We start from the raw sequence: 21173 nt of genomic DNA, 5'->3' as shown, positions 1-21173 counted from the left end.
CAAAGGGTTAGCGCCAGACGCTCCGGCCTATATACATCGCGGGATTACATTCGCCTGATAGGGATGCGCGGCTATGCCCTTTAATTAAAGGGGAGGGGTCATAGGTTTAGTTACTGGGTATCTAACTTTGCTGCTGGTTTTGTAAACTTTGTTCTTTTTCTGACTGGAAACTTCATGGGTGACAACGGTGATTCCTATAGCACCCGGGGAACAGAGGGTCACCCATGAGGTGCAGGGGAAGACACAGCGCTGCTGTATTACGTTACAATGTGTGATGCACTTACGGTAACAGTGAAAACAACACAGCACCGTCCTTCATTTTCTGAGGGAATGGTCTTACCCTTTAATTGCCCCCCCTTAAAAAAATTACAGGTGCTTGTAGATTGGATATGAAAGGGCTGTTACATTTTATTTTGCCTTCAGAGAGAACTGGAGGGACAAAGAAATATAAACATTTTGTCTCTGGACATCCCCTTGAAGAAGTAGGCGGGGCTTCAGGTTCTATCACAAGTAGTCACCGACTAATCAGACATTTTTTTTAAGTTGTATTGTGCATAGTTTGTATCTGAGAAAGGACGTCATGGCTCAGTCTTGCAAGAAAACCACATTTTATTCAGAATTTCTATACGCCCTCATCCTCGACGAGATGTGGCTACCCCAAAATGGTGACGGTGGCGGTCTCTCACGCACGCACGCAGCACACACAGGGCAACTAGTGACATACAGGAGAAGCCATTTTACTGGAGACTATAAGGGTCGCCCTTAAGCCCCGCCTTCCAAAGTGATTTTTTGAAAATGACACGTCGCGACGTACGGATATATCTCTATGGGTGGGGCGCGTATATTTACACCTCGGAATAAATACAAGCTCAGCGAGCGATCCCGCTTAGTCTGCGAGGGGATCGCAGGCTACAGCCGTTTTGTTCATGTTATCCTAGAAGCAGCCATTTTTTTTTAAAGCTCCTGCAAGCCTGAGGCTCCTAGCGCCTCATACCTCAGGTTTGCAGGCCCCGCCCACAAAAACAGCTGCTTTAAGTCTCAAAGATGGGGAGTGACACTTTCCTCATGGGTGGCGCTATTTCACCGCTCACCATGCGATTACTATGGGGCGTGGCGGCACCAACAAAGCAGAAAACCCTCCAACTATTAGTGTCTACAAAAAAAACGGAAATGGGGGTCCGCTGTCCCCCCAAGAACTATGGCTGCTCCCCTGACCCCCAAATAAAGCGCTCTACCCAATCCCTGATGAGTTGATCGATTGCACTTAGTGTTTTCATGATAAGTAATACCCATAATCTGTAAAAGGAGTCTGAGCAGGCCTGATCTGCTGGGAGTTATAGTCCTCATCCGGGCTCTTAAAGCAACGGAAAACCCCAAAATGAACCAATAACTAACTACAAATATTCTCTAATATAAATAAGCATCCATGGGGGGGGGGGGGGGAAGTAATAGAACAAAAAAATAAATTTGCAATTTTTTTTTTTTTTTCCTCCAAAAAAGCCATTTCCTTTACAAACCAATAAATTAAAGTGAGGCGCTTAAAGGGCAATTCCACCCAGAAACAGGACTCATATTGCACAATCCCCTGAAGGGGAGGGGCTTAAAATCCTGAGAGGAAGCCCCGCCCAGGCCAGGAGAGGTTTGTATTTGGTACTGACGGCGAAGCATCACGGTCCATAAAAAGGACGAAGAAGGGGATTATTTTTCTACTTTGGTGTGGAGACCCCATCTACGTATCAATAAGATTTGGGTGGAAGTGCCCTTTAAATGTATATGCACTGGTTGACCCCCCACCATACCCTGCACCAAATAAAAGTTGATGATTCGGGGGCGGTAAGTGTTGCTCCCAGATGGACAGTGGGTGGGATTGGGCGACAACTTTGGCTGCAGGGTTTGTGCCTGAATGTTGGAGAAAACAGGTCCCGATGCACTCCCATCATCCGCTCAGGAAGAATTTCTTGTAGTATTTGTTCATTTGCTCCAGGAAGATAAAAGTCAAGACGGTGTGGGGCCCCAGCCGGGCGTAGTACGGGGTGAAGCCCTTCCAGAGGCTGAAGAATCCCTCGTATCTGACAACTTTAATGAGAACGTCCTGCAGCGAGAGATAAAGAAGAAGACGACGGGGTTAGGCTACTTGCGTTCGGGGTTCCGCTTGTGAAATCCGTTTGAGGGCTCTCACAAGGGGCCCCGAACGGATCCGCTCATCCCCAATGCATTCTGAATGGATAAGGATCTGTTCAGAATACATCAGTTTGGCTCCGTTTCGCCTCCGTTCCGCTCAGCAGGCGGACACCCGAACGCAACTTGCAGCGTTTTGGTGTCCGCCTGGCCGTGCGGACCCAAACGGATCCGTCCTGAATTACAATGCAAGTCAATGGGGACGGATCCGTTTGACGTTGGCACAATATGGTGCAATTGCAAACGGATCCGTCCCCATTGACTTTCTATTTAAAGTCTGGAGTCCCTTTTATACCATCGGATCAGTTTTCTCCAATCCAATGGTATATTTTAACTTGAAGCGTCCCCATCACCATGGGAACACCTCTATGTTAGAATATACCATCGGATTTGAGTTATATCGCGAAAACTCAGATCCGACAGTATATTCTAACACAGAGGTGTTCCCATAGTGACGGGGACGCTTCTAGTTAGAATATACTACAAACTGTGTACATGACTGCCCCCTGCTGCCTGGCAGCACCCGATCTCTTACAGGGGGCTGTGATCCGCACAATTAACCCCTCAGGTGCCGCACCTGAGGGGTTATTGTGCAGACCACAGCCCCCTGATCGGGTGCTGCCAGGCAGTAGGGGCCAGACCCCCCTCCCTCCTCAGTCTCCCCAGTATTAAAAGCATTGGTGGCCAGTGCGGCCCCTCCCTCCCTCCCCAGTATTAAAAGCATTGGTGGCAGTGGCCACAGGCTAACAACCCCCCCATCATTGGCGGCAGCGGAGCAGCATTTCCGATCGGAGTCCCAGTTTAATCGCTGGGGCTCCGATCGGTTACCATGGCAGCCAGGACGCTACTGTATAAGCTGCAGTAGCGTCCTGGCTGCCATGGTAACCGATCTGGTTAGCCTGTGGCCACTGCCACCAATGCTTTTAATACTGGGGAGGGGGGGGGGGGGGGGGGGCCGCACTGGCCACCAATGCTTTTAATACTGGGGAGACTGGGGAGGGAGGGGGGTCTGGCCCCTGCTGCCTGGCAGCACCCGATCAGGGGGCTGAGATCCGCACAATAACCCCTCAGGGGCGGCACCTGAGGGGTTAATTGTGCGGATCACAGCCCCCTGTAAGAGATCAGGTGGTGCCAGGCAGAAGGGTCAGTTATGTACACAGTTCTTAGTATATTCCAGGGATCAGCAACCTCCGGCACTCCAGCTGTTGTGAAACTACAACTTCCAGCATGCTCCACTCACTTCTATGGGAGTTCTGAGAACAGCCAAGCAAGTGTGCATGCTGGGAGTTGCAGTTTGACCACATCTGGAGGTTGCTGACCCCTTGTATATTCTAACTAGAAGCGTCCCCATCACCATGGGAACGCCCCTGTGTTAGAATATACTGTTGGATCTGAGTTTTCACAATAGTGAAAACTCAGATCTGAAAAAGCTGTTATGCAGACGGATCCGCACTGAACGGATACCATCGTTTGCATGTATAGGTGCGGATCCGTCTGTGCAGATACCAGACGGATCCGCACCTAACGCAAGTGTGAAAGTAGCCTAAATGTGATCCAAACTATGACAGGTTCTTATTACTGCCACAAGGGGGCGATCTGTGTGTGGTTCCTACTCAGATCACTGGAATAGCTGACTGTACACTGTGACTCCACCAGCAGAACAGTGAGTGCAGCTCTGGAGTATAATGCAGAATGTAACTCAGGATCAGTACAGGATAAGTAATGTATGTGCACAGTGACTGCACCAGCAGAATAGTGAGTGCAGCTCTGGAGTATAATACAGGATGTAACTCAGGATCAGTACAGGATAAGTAATGTATGTACACAATGACTGCACCAGCAGAATAGTGAGTGCAGCTCTGGAGTATAATACAGGATGTAACTCAGGATCAGTACAGGATAAGTAATGTATGTACACAGTGACTGCACCAGCAGAATAGTGAGTGCAGCTCTGGAGTATAATACAGGATGTAACTCAGGATCAGTACAGGATAAGTAATGTAATGTATGTACACAGTGACTGCACCAGCAGAATAGTGAGTGCAGCTCTGGAGTATAATACAGGATGTAACTCAGGATCAGTACAGGATAAGTACTGTATGTACACAGTGACTGCACCAGCAGAATAGTGAGTGCAGCTCTGGAGTATAATGCAGGATGTAACTCAGGATAAGTAATGTATGTACACAGTGACTGCACCAGCAGAATAGTGAGTGCAGCTCTGGAGTATAATACAGGATGTAACTCAGGATCAGTACAGGATAAGTAATGTATGTACACAGTGATTCCACCAGCAGAATAGTGAGTGCAGCTCTGGAGTATAATACAGGATGTAACTCAGGATCAGTACAGGATAAGTAATGTATGTACACAGTGATTCCACCAGCAGAATAGTGAGTGCAGCTCTGGAGTATAATACAGGATGTAACTCAGTGTAGATTATTTCTGTAGATATAATGAAACATGGTGGACATAATGTATCCTGGGAGCACATTTTCCACAGCTGATGGTCGTGTTCACACCTGCACTCGGCCACTTACCAGTCCATTCTTATACTCCGCTTTCCCATCAATCATTCGCATGTTCTGTATCCTGCGGAGGGAAGGAAGGTGGTTCCAGGTGAATAGTTATCAGGCTGTGGTTTATAGCCCCGTCCCGATTCTCAGGAGACCCCGGCACTATGTAATGGGTTCACTCAGATAGGGACACAATTACTCCACTGCCCTCTGTGGTGGTGGTACAGTGGCTTTACCACTAGGGGGCGCTGTATCAGTGAGATCTACAACTCTACTAAACTCACTACTCCTCATGTCTACACTAGCTCGTCCACTGCATTGTCACTTTAAACGTCAGTCCATTCAATAAATCAGGGAGCTCAGGATGAACAGAGCCAGTTACCTCCTGGTAAGAGGGAGCGACCCAGTGCAAGGACTTAGGCTGGGTTCACACCTGAGCGTTTTACAGCGCGTTCCTACGCGCTGTAAAACGCTCAACAAGGAGAAACCAATGCTTCCCTATGGGAATGGTTCACACCTGGGCGTTTTACAGCGCGTACGATCGCGCTGTAAAACGCCCGACGCTCAAAAAAGTACATGAGCGACTTTGGGGCGTCTTGTCGCGCGTTCCCGTACATAGACTTCCGGGAACGCGCGACAATGGGCGTTCGCATACTACTGGAGCCGCGTAGGTGAGACGCCGGAGAATCGCGCATACACAGCGCTCAGGTCAGGACGCTCAGGTCTGAACCCAGCCTTAAGGAAAAACTTGTGCGGTCACTTACCTGGTTTTGGCGATGTCCACAGGCATTGAGGCGGCTGTGGTGACCAGTCCGCTGATCATACTGGCACAGAAGTGGCACAGAATGCCATCCCGGAAATACCCTGCAGGAGGTCAAGGACAGGGTCACAAGCTTCCTCTACCTACACACCCCAGGGGTGGCTGTGGCCAAACCCTATCATCTCACCAGAGTCCAGAAGAAACTGCTTGGACTGGGAATAAGATGCCAGCTGGGCGGCGTTGACGACCACGGCCCGCGCCATTGTTGGTACGCATCCCTGAGAGAGGGAAAGAGAGGGGGGTTATGGGTAATGCTAGAACCAGGGCACCATGACGGGTCATACGGTGAATGTACAACTACACCCACCCTCCACAGCGTGATGATGCCCTCCTCCCGGGACATTCTGACCAGGGCATTGAAGACGTTGCTGTACCCTCTCCTCTGGTCTGGAGGTAACCTGCGGGAGAGCGGACAAGAGGCCATATATAAGAGTACACCGCCAAAGTATGTGCCCCCTGTAGAAGGACAACCTCTGCCATTTATTTATATAACTTGTGTTTCAATTCCCCACCAGTCAAAATATCTGCTTTCTGTCAGTGAATGGGAACAAACGCCTCTTAACCCAGTACTTCTCACAGCTGAGGGTTTGTTACATTCCTCTGCCCTGTACAGCAATCAGTGCAGCCTGGAGTCCAAGCGGTTCAGAGACTAGATGCAACTGTAACAAACCCTCAGCCGTGAGAAGTGTTAGGGCTCCCAGCAAGCAGAGATCTTAGAAATGGTGACAAATTGGACACAAGACGATGAGCGGCTGTGAGAAGCGACGACCACTAGGGGCGCTCTCTGTGCGGCTTACCTCCCATCTGCGGTCATCCTGATGAGCGCGACCTCAGCAGGGGTCCCCACAAAGGCCCCCGTGGCCCCCGCAGACATCCCGATAGCTGCCTTCATGAGGAAGTTGGGCGGAGTCCCGTCCGCCTTTGTCAGTTTTTCAAAGAGAATGGTATAAATACCGAGACGTGTGGTCGTGTAGGTCGCCTGGCGCAGCAAACCGGCGGATAACCTGAGAAAGAGAGGGGTGAGAAAGGGATTCTCCGACTGCAGGGTGACACAGACTATGAGTCCGCCCCTGCAGGGTGACACAGACTATGAGTCGGCTCCTCCCCCTGCAGGGTGACACAGACTATGAGTCCGCCCCTGCAGGGTGACACAGACTATGAGTCGGCCCCTCCCCCTGCAGGGTGACACAGACTGAGTCGGCCCCTCCCCCTGCAGGGTGACACAGACTGAGTCGGCCCCTCCCCCTGCAGGGTGACACAGACTATGAGTCGGCCCCTCCCCCTGCAGGGTGACACAGACTGAGTCGGCCCCTCCCCCTGCAGGGTGACAGACTATGAGTCGGCCCCTCCCCCTGCAGGGTGACACAGACTATGAGTCGGCCCCTCCCCCTGCAGGGTGACACAGACTGAGTCGGCCCCTCCCCCTGCAGGGTGACACAGACTGAGTCGGCCCCTCCCCCTGCAGGGTGACACAGACGGAGTTGGCCCCTCCCCCTGCAGGGTGACACAGACGGAGTTGGCCCCTCCCCCTGCAGGGTGACACAGTGGGCTGGCTCTCACCCGGTGTAGATGCCCCTCAGCCCCTCGTTCCTCAGGATGCTGCCCACGGCGTGGAAGCTGGTCTTGTACTCCCGGGTCTTGGCGCCCTCTCCGCTCAGCTGCATGCGGTTCTTCACCAGGTCCAGCGGCTGGACGAACACGGTGGCGCCCATCCTGCAGGCAGAAGACGCCGCTCGTTAGCGCCGGTGATTATGGAAATTATCTGCTGCTGCTGTGGCCCCGGGGCCGTGTCATTCGGTGCAGCGTCCTGGCAGCTCCCCCTCCCCAATCCTGGGGTCTGCAGACGGCAACATGGCCCGTACAGTTCCGCTGTCTGTGATGAGGGTTTGTTACAATGTATCAGTGGACTGAGTAAACTGACACAGTGTCACAAGCCCTCAGCTGTGGAGCAGCACTAGGTCAGGAGCATTTCTGTCTAATGGTGGGGGAGGGGATGTAACAGGAATGTGCCCTCATCTCATCCAGGAGACTTTCACCTACAGTACAGTGACCGCACACACACCTCTCCACTACACCGCAGTACAGTGACCGCACACACACCTCTCCACTACACCGCAGTACAGTGACCGCACACACACCTCTCCACTACACCGCAGTACAGTGACCGCACACACACACATCTCCACTACACCGCAGTACAGTGACCGCGCACACACCTCTCCACTACACCGCAGTACAGTGACCGCACACACACACATCTCCACTACACCGCAGTACAGTGACCGCACACACACCTCTCCACTACACCGCAGTACAGTGACCGCACACACACCTCTCCACTACACCGCAGTACAGTGTCCGCACACACACACCTCTCCACTACACCGCAGTACAGTGACCGCACACACACACATCTCCACTACACCGCAGTACAGTGACCGCACACACACACATCTCCACTACACCGCAGTACAGTGACCGCACACACACACATCTCCACTACACCGCAGTACAGTGACCGCACACACACCTCTCCACTACACCGCAGTACAGTGACCGCACACACACCTCACCACTACACCGCAGTACAGTGACCGCGCACACACACCTCTCCACTACACCGCAGTACAGTGACCGCACACACACACCTCTCCACTACACCGCAGTACAGTGACCGCACACACACACATCTCCACTACACCGCAGTACAGTGACCGCACACACACCTCTCCACTACACCGCAGTACAGTGACCGCACACACACCTCTCCACTACACCGCAGTACAGTGACCGCACACACACCTCTCCACTACACCGCAGTACAGTGACCGCACACACACACACATCTCCACTACACCGCAGTACAGTGACCGCACACACACACACATCTCCACTACACCGCAGTACAGTGACCGCACACACACATCTCCACTACACCGCAGTACAGTGACCGCACACACACCTCTCCACTACACCGCAGTACAGTGACCGCACACACACACCTCTCCACTACACCGCAGTACAGTGACCGCACACACACACACATCTCCACTACACCGCAGTACAGTGACCGCACACACACACATCTCCACTACACCGCAGTACAGTGACCGCACACACACACATCTCCACTACACCGCAGTACAGTGACCGCACACACACATCTACACTACACCGCAGTACAGTGACCGCACACACACATCTCCACTACACCGCAGTACAGTGCCCGCACACACACATCTCCACTACACCGCAGTACAGTGACCGCACACACACCTCTCCACTACACCGCAGTATAGTGACCGCACACACCTCTCCACTACACCGCAGTACAGTGACCGCACACGCACATCTCCACTACACCGCAGTACAGTGACCGCACACACACATCTCCACTACACCGCAGTACAGTGACCGCACACACACCTCTCCACTACACCGCAGTACAGTGACCGCACACACACATCTCCACTACACCGCAGTACAGTGACCGCACACACACCTCCCCACTACACCGCAGTACAGTGACCGCACACACCTCTCCACTACACTGCAGTACAGTGACCGCACACACACCTCTCCACTACACCGCAGTACAGTGACCGCACACACACCTCTCCACTACACCGCAGTACAGTGACCGCACACACACATCTCCACTACACCGCAGTACAGTGACCGCACACACCTCTCCACTACACCGCAGTACAGTGACCGCACACACACCTCTCCACTACACCGCAGTACAGTAACTGATTACAGTTAGAGGGACCCCCACTACAGATGAATTACAGGGGGGCCCCTCGCTACTGATTAATTACAGGGGGCCCCACTACTGACAAATCACAGGGGGGCCCCCACTACTGATGAATTATAGGGGCCCCCACTACTAGTGAATTACAGGGGCCCCCATTACTGATGAATTACAGGGCCCCCACTACTAATATATCACAGGGGGCCCCATTACTGACAAATCACAGGGGCCCCCACTACTGATGAATTACAGGGGCCCCCACTACTGATGAATTACAGGGCCCCCACTACTAATATATCACAGGGGCCCCCATTACTGATAAATTACAGGGGCCCAATTACTGACAAATCACAGGGGCCCCCATTACTAATAAATTACATGGGGGGCCCCCACTACTGATGAATTACAGGGGGCCCCACTACAGACAAATCACAGGGGCCCCCACTACTGATGAATCACAGGGGCCCGGTTCCCATGCTGCAGGGGTGCACCCTCCGCCTGTCGGTCATTACCCGGCCAGCCCCCCGAACAGGAACTTGATGGCTTTGGGGGAGGTCCTTTCCTTGCCGCTCGCCGCTGCCATCTTGTCACCGACTGTCTGACCGGAGAGACCCCCAAGGTGACACAGGAGGTGTGCGCGCACAGCGAGGGGGTGTGGCCAGGTCACGTCACTAACGGCAGGACGCAGCGGCCATATTGGAAGAGGGTAGAAGCGCGCGGGCGGCCATGTTTGATGTGGGTGAAGCCGCCAGCCTCGCGGGAAGCAGTATTTGGAGGTACCTATTACACGAGGGCCTCTAGGAGGACAAGGAGGCTGGTGGCGGCCCCCGAACATGAGGGACAAACCCGGCAACCTGCTGGGCTGTATACCCCGGCGGCCATGTTTGACCCTGTATACAGAGATGCTTCTCTTATTCTCCTCTATGTTAATAACATTTTCATTGTTTTTATAATTATTCCACTTGTTTATTGATTTTGCAGCTATTTTTCTTGTGTTAAGTGATCACGAGATGGCGGCGGCCGCAGAACCGCAGTAATGTGAACAGCGGCAGCGGACGTACACCGGCGTCCAAACTGAACATGGCGCGTGCGGCAGCCACAAGTCCCATGTAAACGTGGCAGCTATGTCTCTATGGCAACAGGCGCCAATCTGAGATGCCGTTGTCACATGAGCGTGGAACGTTACCACAGTATATATTTTCCGTTTGGTCACTTGCGTCCACCTGAAAGTTGTCCCTCCATCGCTGGGACCAGCAGCCATCTTTACTGGATTCATTGACACGTGATGATCAGAGAACCCGTGAGGTGGACTACAACCCCTATCATACCAGGCATTACAACCTTTGTAGCTGTTGCAGAGGGCAATAAACTCATTAGCGGCGGGCGATCCACCCCCGGGCCACGCCGACCTGTGACCATCAATGATTAACGACAATTAGGAGATAATGAAGTCAATGACAGTGCAGGAATGGGACACCGGCGATAGCGGTCACATCCACCAGAGTGCGGTGTAATAGAGACATGTACAGGACGTGGTCAGGTGACGGTCAGCCGGCACTCCGTACAAGAGGCGTGGTGCACGAGTCCGAGGCGAAGATCCCGCTCTAGTATAGACAAGAAAGACCGGCACTCACTTTGTCTTCTGCTAATTCAATCTCTTTATTCGTCACATATAAGATATCCTGTGACGCGCGTTTCGGCTCCAATACGAGCCTTTCTCAAACAGATACAAGTATAGTATACAGAAATGAAACAGTGTACACGGTTTAAATAGACCGCCTAGGCGGAAATGACATCAGGTAACCGTGGTGATCAATCAAACAAAGGGAAACAAAACCAGAAACACGTGAGAAGCGACCCAACCGCAGCAGCATCAATCAGAATGGTAGTAATTGAAGATCATGCGGAATTCTTTAAATGATCACGGCGACTTCTAATTCACATGATGCGGTTGGGGGTTCCTCACGTTTTCTGAAAAAATACATAAAAAGACAAATGAATAAAAGGTTTTAATATACATATAAAATGGAGCTTGGAAAATTACAGGAAGCTGTTCAAATCATACTCCCGGTTTAACCCCATGGGTCCCAATGTCTGTAGTGTGTGGATCCAGTAGGATGCACGTTTTTTTAACATCTTAATCCGATTCCCCCCTCTGCGAGGTTGTGCCACCTGCTCAATGGTTTGAAAGCGCAATGTTATGTTTACAGCGGTCAAAGTGGTAAGGAACCGGCAGAAGCAAGTTGTTTATCCTTATGGTGACTTGTGTTTGGAGAAGCGATCTTTCATGCGCGTAGATGTTTCGCCTCTGTATAGGAGTCCACACGGGCACTTTAGTAAGTATACGACATAACTGCTGTTACATGTGAACAGACCCCTAACCGGGAATCGCTTGCCTGTGAGGGGGGTGTGGGAAGTATTCCCCTTTACTTACACTTGAGCAATGTATACACCCCAGGCAGGGAAACGTGCCCTTCCTGGGAGTGGATCGAGTCTGCTGATGCTTCTCAGTCTGAACACTGCCCACATCGGCCCTGACCACCATGTCGCGTCCTGTAACGACCCTGGCGTCACAGGATGATGGTTTATTAGTAACCGTTGATGTGTGCTCATTGTATACCTCGATTGTCCGTTGGAAGGGTATACGGGCTGTTGAGTGGTTTTTATCCTTCTCCTCTCACACTGAAGGTTCTAAACAATTTTTTCTGAAATTGCTTGAAATTATTTTAAATGAAAACTACTTTTTGTTTCAGGACACCTATTACCAGCAGTGCTGTGGGACCGCGATGGGCTCGAATGCCGCACCGCCGTACGCAAATTCATACATGTCATGGTTTGAAGATAAATATATTTACAGTAATGATCTGTTCAAAATTCACAGTATTTTTTGGCGAAGATTCGTCGCTGACGCGATTTGCGTGTGGCGGGGCGCCATTCGATCCCTTCGTGATTTTGCAGATTACCTGAACTTGGTTTGGTCCGAGCTTCAGTTTACTCTGCACTATAACGATCATGAAATCAATTTCCTGGACACCCTGGTTATTAAGGGTGAGAATGGGTCGGTTGTGACCGATCTGTATATTATTTCCATTTTAATAATTTTTTTCAAGTTACAAAGCAAGGGTTAACAGCCAAACCAAACTCAATATTTATGGCGCCGATTCTGTAGTTTACAGAAACATCCCATATGTGGTCGTAAACCGCTGTACGGGCACACGGCAGGGTGCAGAAGGAAAGGAGTGCCGTACGGTTTTTGGAAGGCAGGTTTTGCTAGACAGTTTTTTTGGACACCATGTCCCATTTGAAGCCCCCCCTGATGCACCCCTAGAGTAGAAACTCCAAAACTACGGGATAGGGTGGCAGTATTGTTGGTACTAGTTTAGGGTACATATGATTTTTGCTCTTTATTACACTTTTTGTGAGGCAAGGTAACAAGAAATAGCTTTTTTTGCACCGTTTTTTTTGTTATTTACAACATTCATTTGACAAGTTAGATCATGTGGTATTTTTATAGAGCAGGTTGTCACGGACGCGGCGATACCTAATATGTATACAATTGTTTTATTTATGTAAGTTTTACACAATGAATTCATTTTTGAAACAAAAAAAAAAATGTTTTAGTGTCTCCATAGTCTGAGAGCCATAGTTTTTTCAGTTTTTGGGCGATTATCTTGGGTAGGGTATGGTTTTTGCGGGATGAGATGATGGTTTGATTGGCGCTATTTTGGGGTGCATATGACTTTTTGATCGCTTGCTATTACACTTTTTACATGACATTGATGTAAGGTGATGTAAGGTGAAAAATTGTTTATTTAGCACAGTTTTTATTTTTTATGGTGTTCATCTGAGCGGTTAGGTCATGTGATATTATTATAGAGCTGGTCGATACGGACGCGGCGATACCTAATATGTATACTTTTTTTTATTTATGTAAGTTTTACACAATGATATCATTTTAGAAACAAAAAAAAAATCATGTTATAGTGTCCCCATATTTTTTTTATTTTTTGGGCCATTGTCTAATGTAGGGGCTCATTTTTTGCGGGATGAGGTGACGGTTTGAGTGGTACTATTTCGGCGTACATGCGACTCTTTTGATCACTTTTATTGCCTTTTTTGGGAAGTAAGGTGGGCAAAATTTCTTTTTTCGGATAGTTTTTATTATTTTATTTTTATGGCGTTCACCGTGCAGGGAAAGTAACATGACCGTTTTATAGATCAGGTCGTTACGGATGCGGCGATACCTAATATGTGTAGTGTATTTTATTGTTTAGATTTTTATTCAGTGATAAATGTGTTTTTTGATTTTTCCTTTTTTTTCCTTTTTTTTTTACCCAGACCCACTTGGTTTTTGAAAATCCAGTGGGTCTGATGTCTGTATAATACAGTACAGTACAATATATATTGTACTGTACTGTATTTTACTTACACTGAACAGATCTATGCTTTTAGCATAGATCTGTTCAGCACCATGGACAGCAGGACGCCTGAGAAGGCGTCCTGTTGCCATGGGAACCTTCCCCGTCTGCCACAACTGAGCAGACGGGGAAGGAGGGGAGCTCCCTCCCGCTGTCCCCCCATCCATCTGGGGGCTGCAAAGGCACAGCAGCCCCCTGATGGCAGAGGGGGGGAGCTCCCTGACTTAACCCTTTCCATACCGCGGTCCGTACGGACCGCGGTATGGAAAGGGTGAATCATGCTAAACGGCTGACATCGTAGCAATGTCAGTCGTTTATACCAGAGTGTCAGCAATGTGCTGACACTCTGGTATACACCACTGACCACCAATGAAAATTCAGCGGGAGGCGGGCGGGAGATCCTGCGATCCCGCCTGCCGCACCGCCCCCCTGCACCCCGCCCACATAATACCATTCAGGGGTGCAGGGGGGGGGTTAAAAAAATTAGATTGTGACCATTTTTAGGTTTCTGATCCCTGCGGTCAGGGACCGCAGGGACCAGAAACTACATAAAGCGCTGCAAACCGCAGGTCTGAAATGACCTGCGGTTTGCAGCGATGGCCGATATGGGGGTCACAGGACCCCCCTCGGCATTGAGTCTGGGTGCCTGGCTGTGTGTAACAGCCGGCACTCAGCGCTGTCACCATGTCTGCAGACATGGTGACAGTTTAATGCCAGGCCGAGTATACTCGTCCTAGGTCCTGAAGGTGTTAAGAGCCCTCCTTTAATAAGCTATAAACAAAATAAAAATATCCGCGACATGGTGGTCAGGGCCGATGTGGGCAGTGTTCAGACTGAGAAGCATCAGCAGACTCGATCCACTCCCAGGAAGGGCACGTTTCCCTGCCTGGGGTGTATACATTGCTCAAGTGTAATTAAAGGGGAATACTTCCCACACACCCTCACAGGCAAGCGATTCCCGGTTAGGGGTCTGTTCACATGTAACAGCAGTTATGTCGTATACTTACTAAAGTGCCCGTGTGGACTCATACACAGGGGAAACATCTACGCGCATGAAAGATCGCTTCTCCAAACACAAGTCACCATAAGGAAAAACAACTTGCTTCTGCCGGTTCCTTACCACTTTGACCGCTGTAAACATAACATTGCGCTTTCAAACCATTGAGCAGGTGGCACAACCTCGCAGAGTGGGGAATCGCCGCTAGCGCAGTCACTCTGTACAAGACGTGGCCTCCTCCACCCTCACAGCAGTCTCTTGTACAAGACGTGGCCTCCTCCACCCTCACAGCAGTCTCTTGTACAGGACTTGGTCGCCTCCACCCTTAGAGAAGTCACTATGTACAGGACGTGGTCTCCTCCACCCTCACAGCAGTCTCATGTACAGGACTTGGTCGCCTCCACCCTCACAGCAGTCACTCTTTACAGAATGTGGTCTCCTTCACCCTCGGAGCAGTCACATGTACAAGATGTGGTCTCCTTAACCCTCACAACAGTCACTCTATACAGGACGTGGTCTCCTCCATCCTCACAGCAGTCACTCTATACAGGATGTGGTCTCCTTAACCCTCACAGCAGTCACTCTATACAGGACGTGGTCTCCTCCATCCTCACAGCAGTCACTCTAAACAGGACATGGTCTCCCCACCCTTAGAGAAGTCACTATGTACAGGACGTGGTCTCCTCCACCCTCAGAGTTGTCACACTATACAGGAAGTACTTTCCTTCACCGTCGGTGCAGACACCCCGTAAAGAACGTGGCTTTCTTCAGAGCAGTCACATGTACAGGATATGGTCTCCTCCACCCTCACAGCAGTCACTCTGTTCAGGACGTGGTCACCTCCTCTCTCAGATCAATCACATGTACAGGACGTGGTATCCTCCACCCTCAGAGCAATCAAATGTACAGGACCTGGTCTCCTCCACCCTCAGAGCATTCACATGTACAGGACCTGGTCTCCTCCATCCTCAGATCAGTCTCATGTACAGGACCTGGTCTCCTCTATCCTCAGATCAGTCTCATGTACAGGACCTGGTCTCCTCTATCCTCAGATCAGTCTCATGTACAGGACCTGGTCTCCTCTATCCTCAGATCAGTCTCATGTACAGGACCTGGTCTCCTCTATCCTCAGATCAGTCTCATGTACAGGACCTGGTCCCCTCTATCCTCAGATCAGTCTCATGTACAGGACCTGGTCTCCTCTATCCTCAGATCAGTCTCATGTACAGGACCTGGTCTCCTCTATCCTCAGATCAGTCTCATGTACAGGACCTGGTCTCCTCTATCCTCAGATCAGTCTCATGTACAGGACCTGGTCTCCTCTATCCTCAGATCAGTCTCATGTACAGGACCTGGTCTCCTCTATCCTCAGATCAGTCTCATGTACAGGACCTGGTCTCCTCTATCCTCAGATCAGTCTCATGTACAGGACCTGGTCTCCTCTATCCTCAGATCAGTCTCATGTACAGGACCTGGTCCCCTCTATCCTCAGATCAGTCTCATGTACAGGACCTGGTCTCCTCTATCCTCAGATCAGTCTCATGTACAGGACCTGGTCTCCTCTATCCTCAGATCAGTCTCATGTACAGGACCTGGTCTCCTCTATCCTCAGATCAGTCTCATGTACAGGACCTGGTCTCCTCTATCCTCAGATCAGTCTCATGTACAGGACCTGGTCTCCTCTATCCTCAGATCAGTCTCATGTACAGGACCTGGTCTCCTCTATCCTCAGATCAGTCTCATGTACAGGACCTGGTCTCCTCTATCCTCAGATCAGTCTCATGTACAGGACCTGGTCTCCTCTATCCTCAGATCAGTCTCATGTACAGGACCTGGTCTCCTCTATCCTCAGATCAGTCTCATGTACAGGACCTGGTCCCCTCTATCCTCAGATCAGTCTCATGTACAGGACCTGGTCTCCTCTATCCTCAGATCAGTCTCATGTACAGGACCTGGTCTCCTCTATCCTCAGATCAGTCTCATGTACAGGACCTGGTCTCCTCTATCCTCAGATCAGTCTCATGTACAGGACCTGGTCTCCTCTATCCTCAGATCAGTCTCATGTACAGGACCTGGTCTCCTCTATCCTCAGATCAGTCTCATGTACAGGACCTGGTCTCCTCTATCCTCAGATCAGTCTCATGTACAGGACCTGGTCTCCTCTATCCTCAGATCAGTCTCATGTACAGGACCTGGTCTCCTCTATCCTCAGATCAGTCTCATGTACAGGACCTGGTCTCCTCTATCCTCAGATCAGTCTCATGTACAGGACCTGGTCTCCTCTATCCTCAGATCAGTCTCATGTACAGGACTTGGTCTCCTTCACCCTCAGAGCAGACACATGTTTATGAGGTGGTCTCCTTCACCTTCAGAGCAGTCACATGTACAGGACGTGGTCTCCTCCACCCTCAGAGCAGACACATGTACAGGACGTGGTCTCCTCCACCCTCAGAGCAGTCAAATGTACAGGACCTGGTCTCCTCTATCCTCAGATCAGTCTCATGTACAGGACCTGGTCTCCTCTATCCTCAGATCAGTCTCATGTACAGGACCTGGTCTCCTCTATCCTCAGATCAGTCTCATGTACAGGACCTGGTCTCCTCTATCCTCAGATCAGTCTCATGTACAGGACCTGGTCTCCTCTATCCTCAGATCAGTCTCATGTACAGGACCTGGTCTCCTCTATCCTCAGATCAGTCTCATGTACAGGACCTGGTCTCCTCTATCCTCAGATCAGTCTCATGTACAGGACCTGGTCTCCTCTATCCTCAGATCAGTCTCATGTACAGGACTTGGTCTCCTTCACCCTCAGAGCAGACACATGTTTATGAGGTGGTCTCCTTCACCTTCAGAGCAGTCACATGTACAGGACGTGGTCTCCTCCACCCTCAGAGCAGACACATGTACAGGACGTGGTCTCCTCCACCCTCAGAGCAGTCACATGAACAGGACCTGGTCTCCTCTACCCTCAGAGCAGTCATATGTACAGTATGTGGTCTCCTTCACCCTCACAGCAGTCACTCTTTACAGGACGTGGTCTCCTTCACCCTCAGATCAGTCTCATGTACAGGACGTGGTCTCCTCCACCCTCAGAGCAGACACATGTACAGGACGTGGTCTCCTCCACCCTCAGATCAGTCTCATGTACAGGACCTGGTCTCCTCTATCCTCAGATCAGTCTCATGTACAGGACCTGGTCTCCTCTATCCTCAGATCAGTCTCATGTACAGGACCTGGTCTCCTCTATCCTCAGATCAGTCTCATGTACAGGACCTGGTCTCCTCTATCCTCAGATCAGTCTCATGTACAGGACCTGGTCTCCTCTATCCTCAGATCAGTCTCATGTACAGGACCTGGTCTCCTCCATCCTCAGATCAGTCTCATGTACAGGACCTGGTCTCCTCTATCCTCAGATCAGTCTCATGTACAGGACCTGGTCTCCTCTATCCTCAGATCAGTCTCATGTACAGGACCTGGTCCCCTCTATCCTCAGATCAGTCTCATGTACAGGACCTGGTCTCCTTCACCCTCAGAGCAGACACATGTTTATGAGGTGGTCTCCTTCACCTTCAGAGCAGTCACATGTACAGGACGTGGTCTCCTCCACCCTCAGAGCAGACACATGTACAGGACGTGGTCTCCTCCACCCTCAGAGCAGTCACATGTACAGGACCTGGTCTCCTCTATCCTCAGATCAGTCTCATGTACAGGACCTGGTCTCCTCTATCCTCAGATCAGTCTCATGTACAGGACCTGGTCTCCTCTATCCTCAGATCAGTCTCATGTACAGGACCTGGTCCCCTCTATCCTCAGATCAGTCTCATGTACAGGACCTGGTCTCCTTCACCCTCAGAGCAGACACATGTTTATGAGGTGGTCTCCTTCACCTTCAGAGCAGTCACATGTACAGGACGTGGTCTCCTCCACCCTCAGAGCAGTCACATGTACAGGACGTGGTCTCCTCCACCCTCAGAGCAGACACATGTACAGGACGTGGTCTCCTCCACCCTCAGAGCAGTCACATGAACAGGACCTGGTCTCCTCCACCCTCAGAGCAGTCATATGTACAGTATGTGGTCTCCTTCACCCTCACAGCAGTCACTCTTTACAGGACGTGGTCTCCTTCACCCTCAGAGCAGTCACATGTACAGGACGTGGTTTCCTCCACCGTCAGAGCAGTCACACTATACAGGACGTGGCCTCCTTCACACATAGAGCAGTTACATGTACAGGACGTGGTCTCCTCTACCCTCACAGCAGTCACTCTATACAGGATGTGGTCTCTTCCTCTCTCAGATCAATCTAATGTACAGGACGTGGTCTCCACGATCAGAGCAGTCACACTATACAGTACGTGGTTTCCTCCACCGTCAGAGCAGTGACCCTGTAAAGGACGTGACCATCTTCAGAGCAGTCACATGTACAGGACGTGGTCTCCACCGTCATAGCAGTCACTCTGTACAGGACGTGGTCTCCACCGTCATAGCAGTCACTCTGTACAGGACGTGGCCTCCTCCACCCTAAGAGCAGTCACACTATACAGGAAGTGGTCTCCTTCACCCACAGAACAGTCACATGTATTATAGTAGTTATATTCTTGTACATAGGAGGCAGTATTATAGTAGTTATAGTCTTGTACATAGGAGCAGTATTATAGTAGTTATAGTCTTGTACATAGGAGGTAGTATTATAGTAGTTATAGTCTTGTACATAGGAGCAGTATTATAGTAGTTATATTCTTGTACATAGGAGGCAGTATTATAGTAGTTATATGCTTGTACATAGGAGCAGTATTATAGTAGTTATAGTCTTGTACATAGGAGCAGTATTATAGTAGTTATATTCTTGTACATAGGAGACAGTATTATAGTAGTTATATTCTTGTACATAGGAGCAGTATTATAGTAGTTATATTCTTGTACATAGGAGCAGTATTATAGTAGTTATATTCTTGTACATAGGAGCAGTATTATAGTAGTTATATTCTTGTACATAGGGGAGCAGTATTATAGTAGTTATAGTCTTGTACATAGGAGCAGTATTATAGTAGTTATATTCTTGTACATAGGAGACAGTATTATAGTAGTTATATTCTTGTACATAGGAGCAGTATTATAGTAGTTATATTCTTGTACATAGGAGCAGTATTATAGTAGTTATATTCTTGTACATATGAGCAGTATTATAGTAGTTATATTCTTGTACATAGGAGCAGTATTATAGTAGTTATATTCCTGTACATAGGAGGCAGTATTATAGTAGTTATATTCTTGTACATAGGAGGCAGTATTATAGTAGTTATATTCCTTGTACATAGGAGGCAGTATTATAGTAGTTATATTCTTGTACATAGGAGGCAGTATTATAGTAGTTATATTCTTGTACATAGGAGGCAGTATTATAGTAGTTATATTCCTTGTACATAGGAGGCAGTATTATAGTAGTTATATTCTTGTACATAGGAGGCAGTATTATAGTAGTTATATTCTTGTACATAGGAGCAGTATTATAGTAGTTATATTCTTGTACATAGGAGCAGTATTATAGTAGTTATATTCTTGTACATAGGAGCAGTATTATAGTAGTTATATTCTTGTACATAGGAGCAGTATTATAGTAGTTATATTCTTGTACATAGGAGCAGTATTATAGTAGTTATATTCTTGTACATAGGAGCAGTATTATAGTAGTTATATTCTTGTACATAGGAGCAGTATTATAGTAGTTATATTCTTGTACATAGGAGCAGTATTATAGTAGTTATATTCTTGTACATAGGAGCAGTATTATAGTAGTTATATTCTTGTACATAGGAGCAGTATTATAGTAGTTATATTCTTGTACATAGGAGCAGTATTATAGTAGTTATATTCTTGTACATAGGAGCAGTATTATAGTAGTTATATTCTTGTACATAGGAGCAGTATTATAGTAGTTATATTCTTGTACATAGGAGCAGTATTATAGTAGTTATATTCTTGTACATAGGAGCAGTATTATAGTAGTTATATTCTTGTACATAGGAGCAGTATTATAGTAGTTATATTCCTTGTAGCATAGGAGCAGTATTATAGTAGTTATATTCTTGTACATAGGAGGCAGTATTATAGTAGTTATATTCTTGTACATAGGAGGCAGTATTATAGTAGTTATATTCTTGTACATAGGGCAGTATTATAGTAGTTATAGTCTTGTACATAGGAGAGCAGTATTATAGTAGTTATAGTTCTTGTACATAGGAGCAGTATTATAGTAGTTATATTCTTGTAGCATAGGAGCAGTATTATAGTAGTTATATTCTTGTACTAGGAGGCAGTATTATAGTAGTTATATTCTTGTACATAGGAGCAGTATTATAGTAGTTATATTCTTGTACAGAGAGCAGTATTATAGTCGTTATATTCTGTACAGAGGAGGCAGTATATAGTAGTTATTTCTTGTACATAGGAGCAGTATTATAGTAGTTATATTCTTGTACTAGAGCAGTATT

General features: G+C 48.8%; 1 protein-coding gene across 1 annotated transcript; it reads right to left on the bottom strand.

Moving 5' to 3' along the window:
* Positions 1–383: 383 nt before the first annotated feature.
* On the bottom strand, positions 384–9917 carry LOC122929357 (mitochondrial 2-oxoglutarate/malate carrier protein). Its single transcript, XM_044282899.1, has 8 exons — positions 9781–9917; positions 7075–7227; positions 6312–6518; positions 5822–5912; positions 5642–5732; positions 5459–5558; positions 4719–4770; positions 384–2092 (listed from the first exon to the last, which is right to left on the bottom strand). The coding sequence occupies exons 1-8, from the start codon at positions 9849–9851 to the stop codon at positions 1937–1939; spliced, it is 921 nt and encodes a 306-aa protein (XP_044138834.1). The 5' UTR covers positions 9852–9917; the 3' UTR covers positions 384–1936.
* Positions 9918–21173: the final 11256 nt, after the last annotated feature.

Source organism: Bufo gargarizans, chromosome 2 (genome assembly GCF_014858855.1).
Source record: "Bufo gargarizans isolate SCDJY-AF-19 chromosome 2, ASM1485885v1, whole genome shotgun sequence".
Lineage (NCBI taxonomy): Eukaryota > Metazoa > Chordata > Amphibia > Anura > Bufonidae > Bufo > Bufo gargarizans.
Note: the sequence above shows the minus strand (reverse complement) of the source record. Positions and strands in the feature narration are given on the sequence as shown.

Excerpts from the sequence above, each read along its gene's own strand:
- LOC122929357 (XM_044282899.1), bottom strand. The coding sequence starts at position 9,851 with ATGGCAGCGGCGAGCGGCAAGGAAAGGACCTCCCCCAAAGCCATCAAG. Across the intron at positions 7,228-9,780 it reads CTGTTCGGGGGGCTGGCCGG|GATGGGCGCCACCGTGTTCG; the intron begins GTAATGACCGAC and ends TTCTGCCTGCAG. Across the intron at positions 5,913-6,311 it reads AGGATGACCGCAGATGGGAG|GTTACCTCCAGACCAGAGGA; the intron begins GTAAGCCGCACA and ends GCTCTCCCGCAG.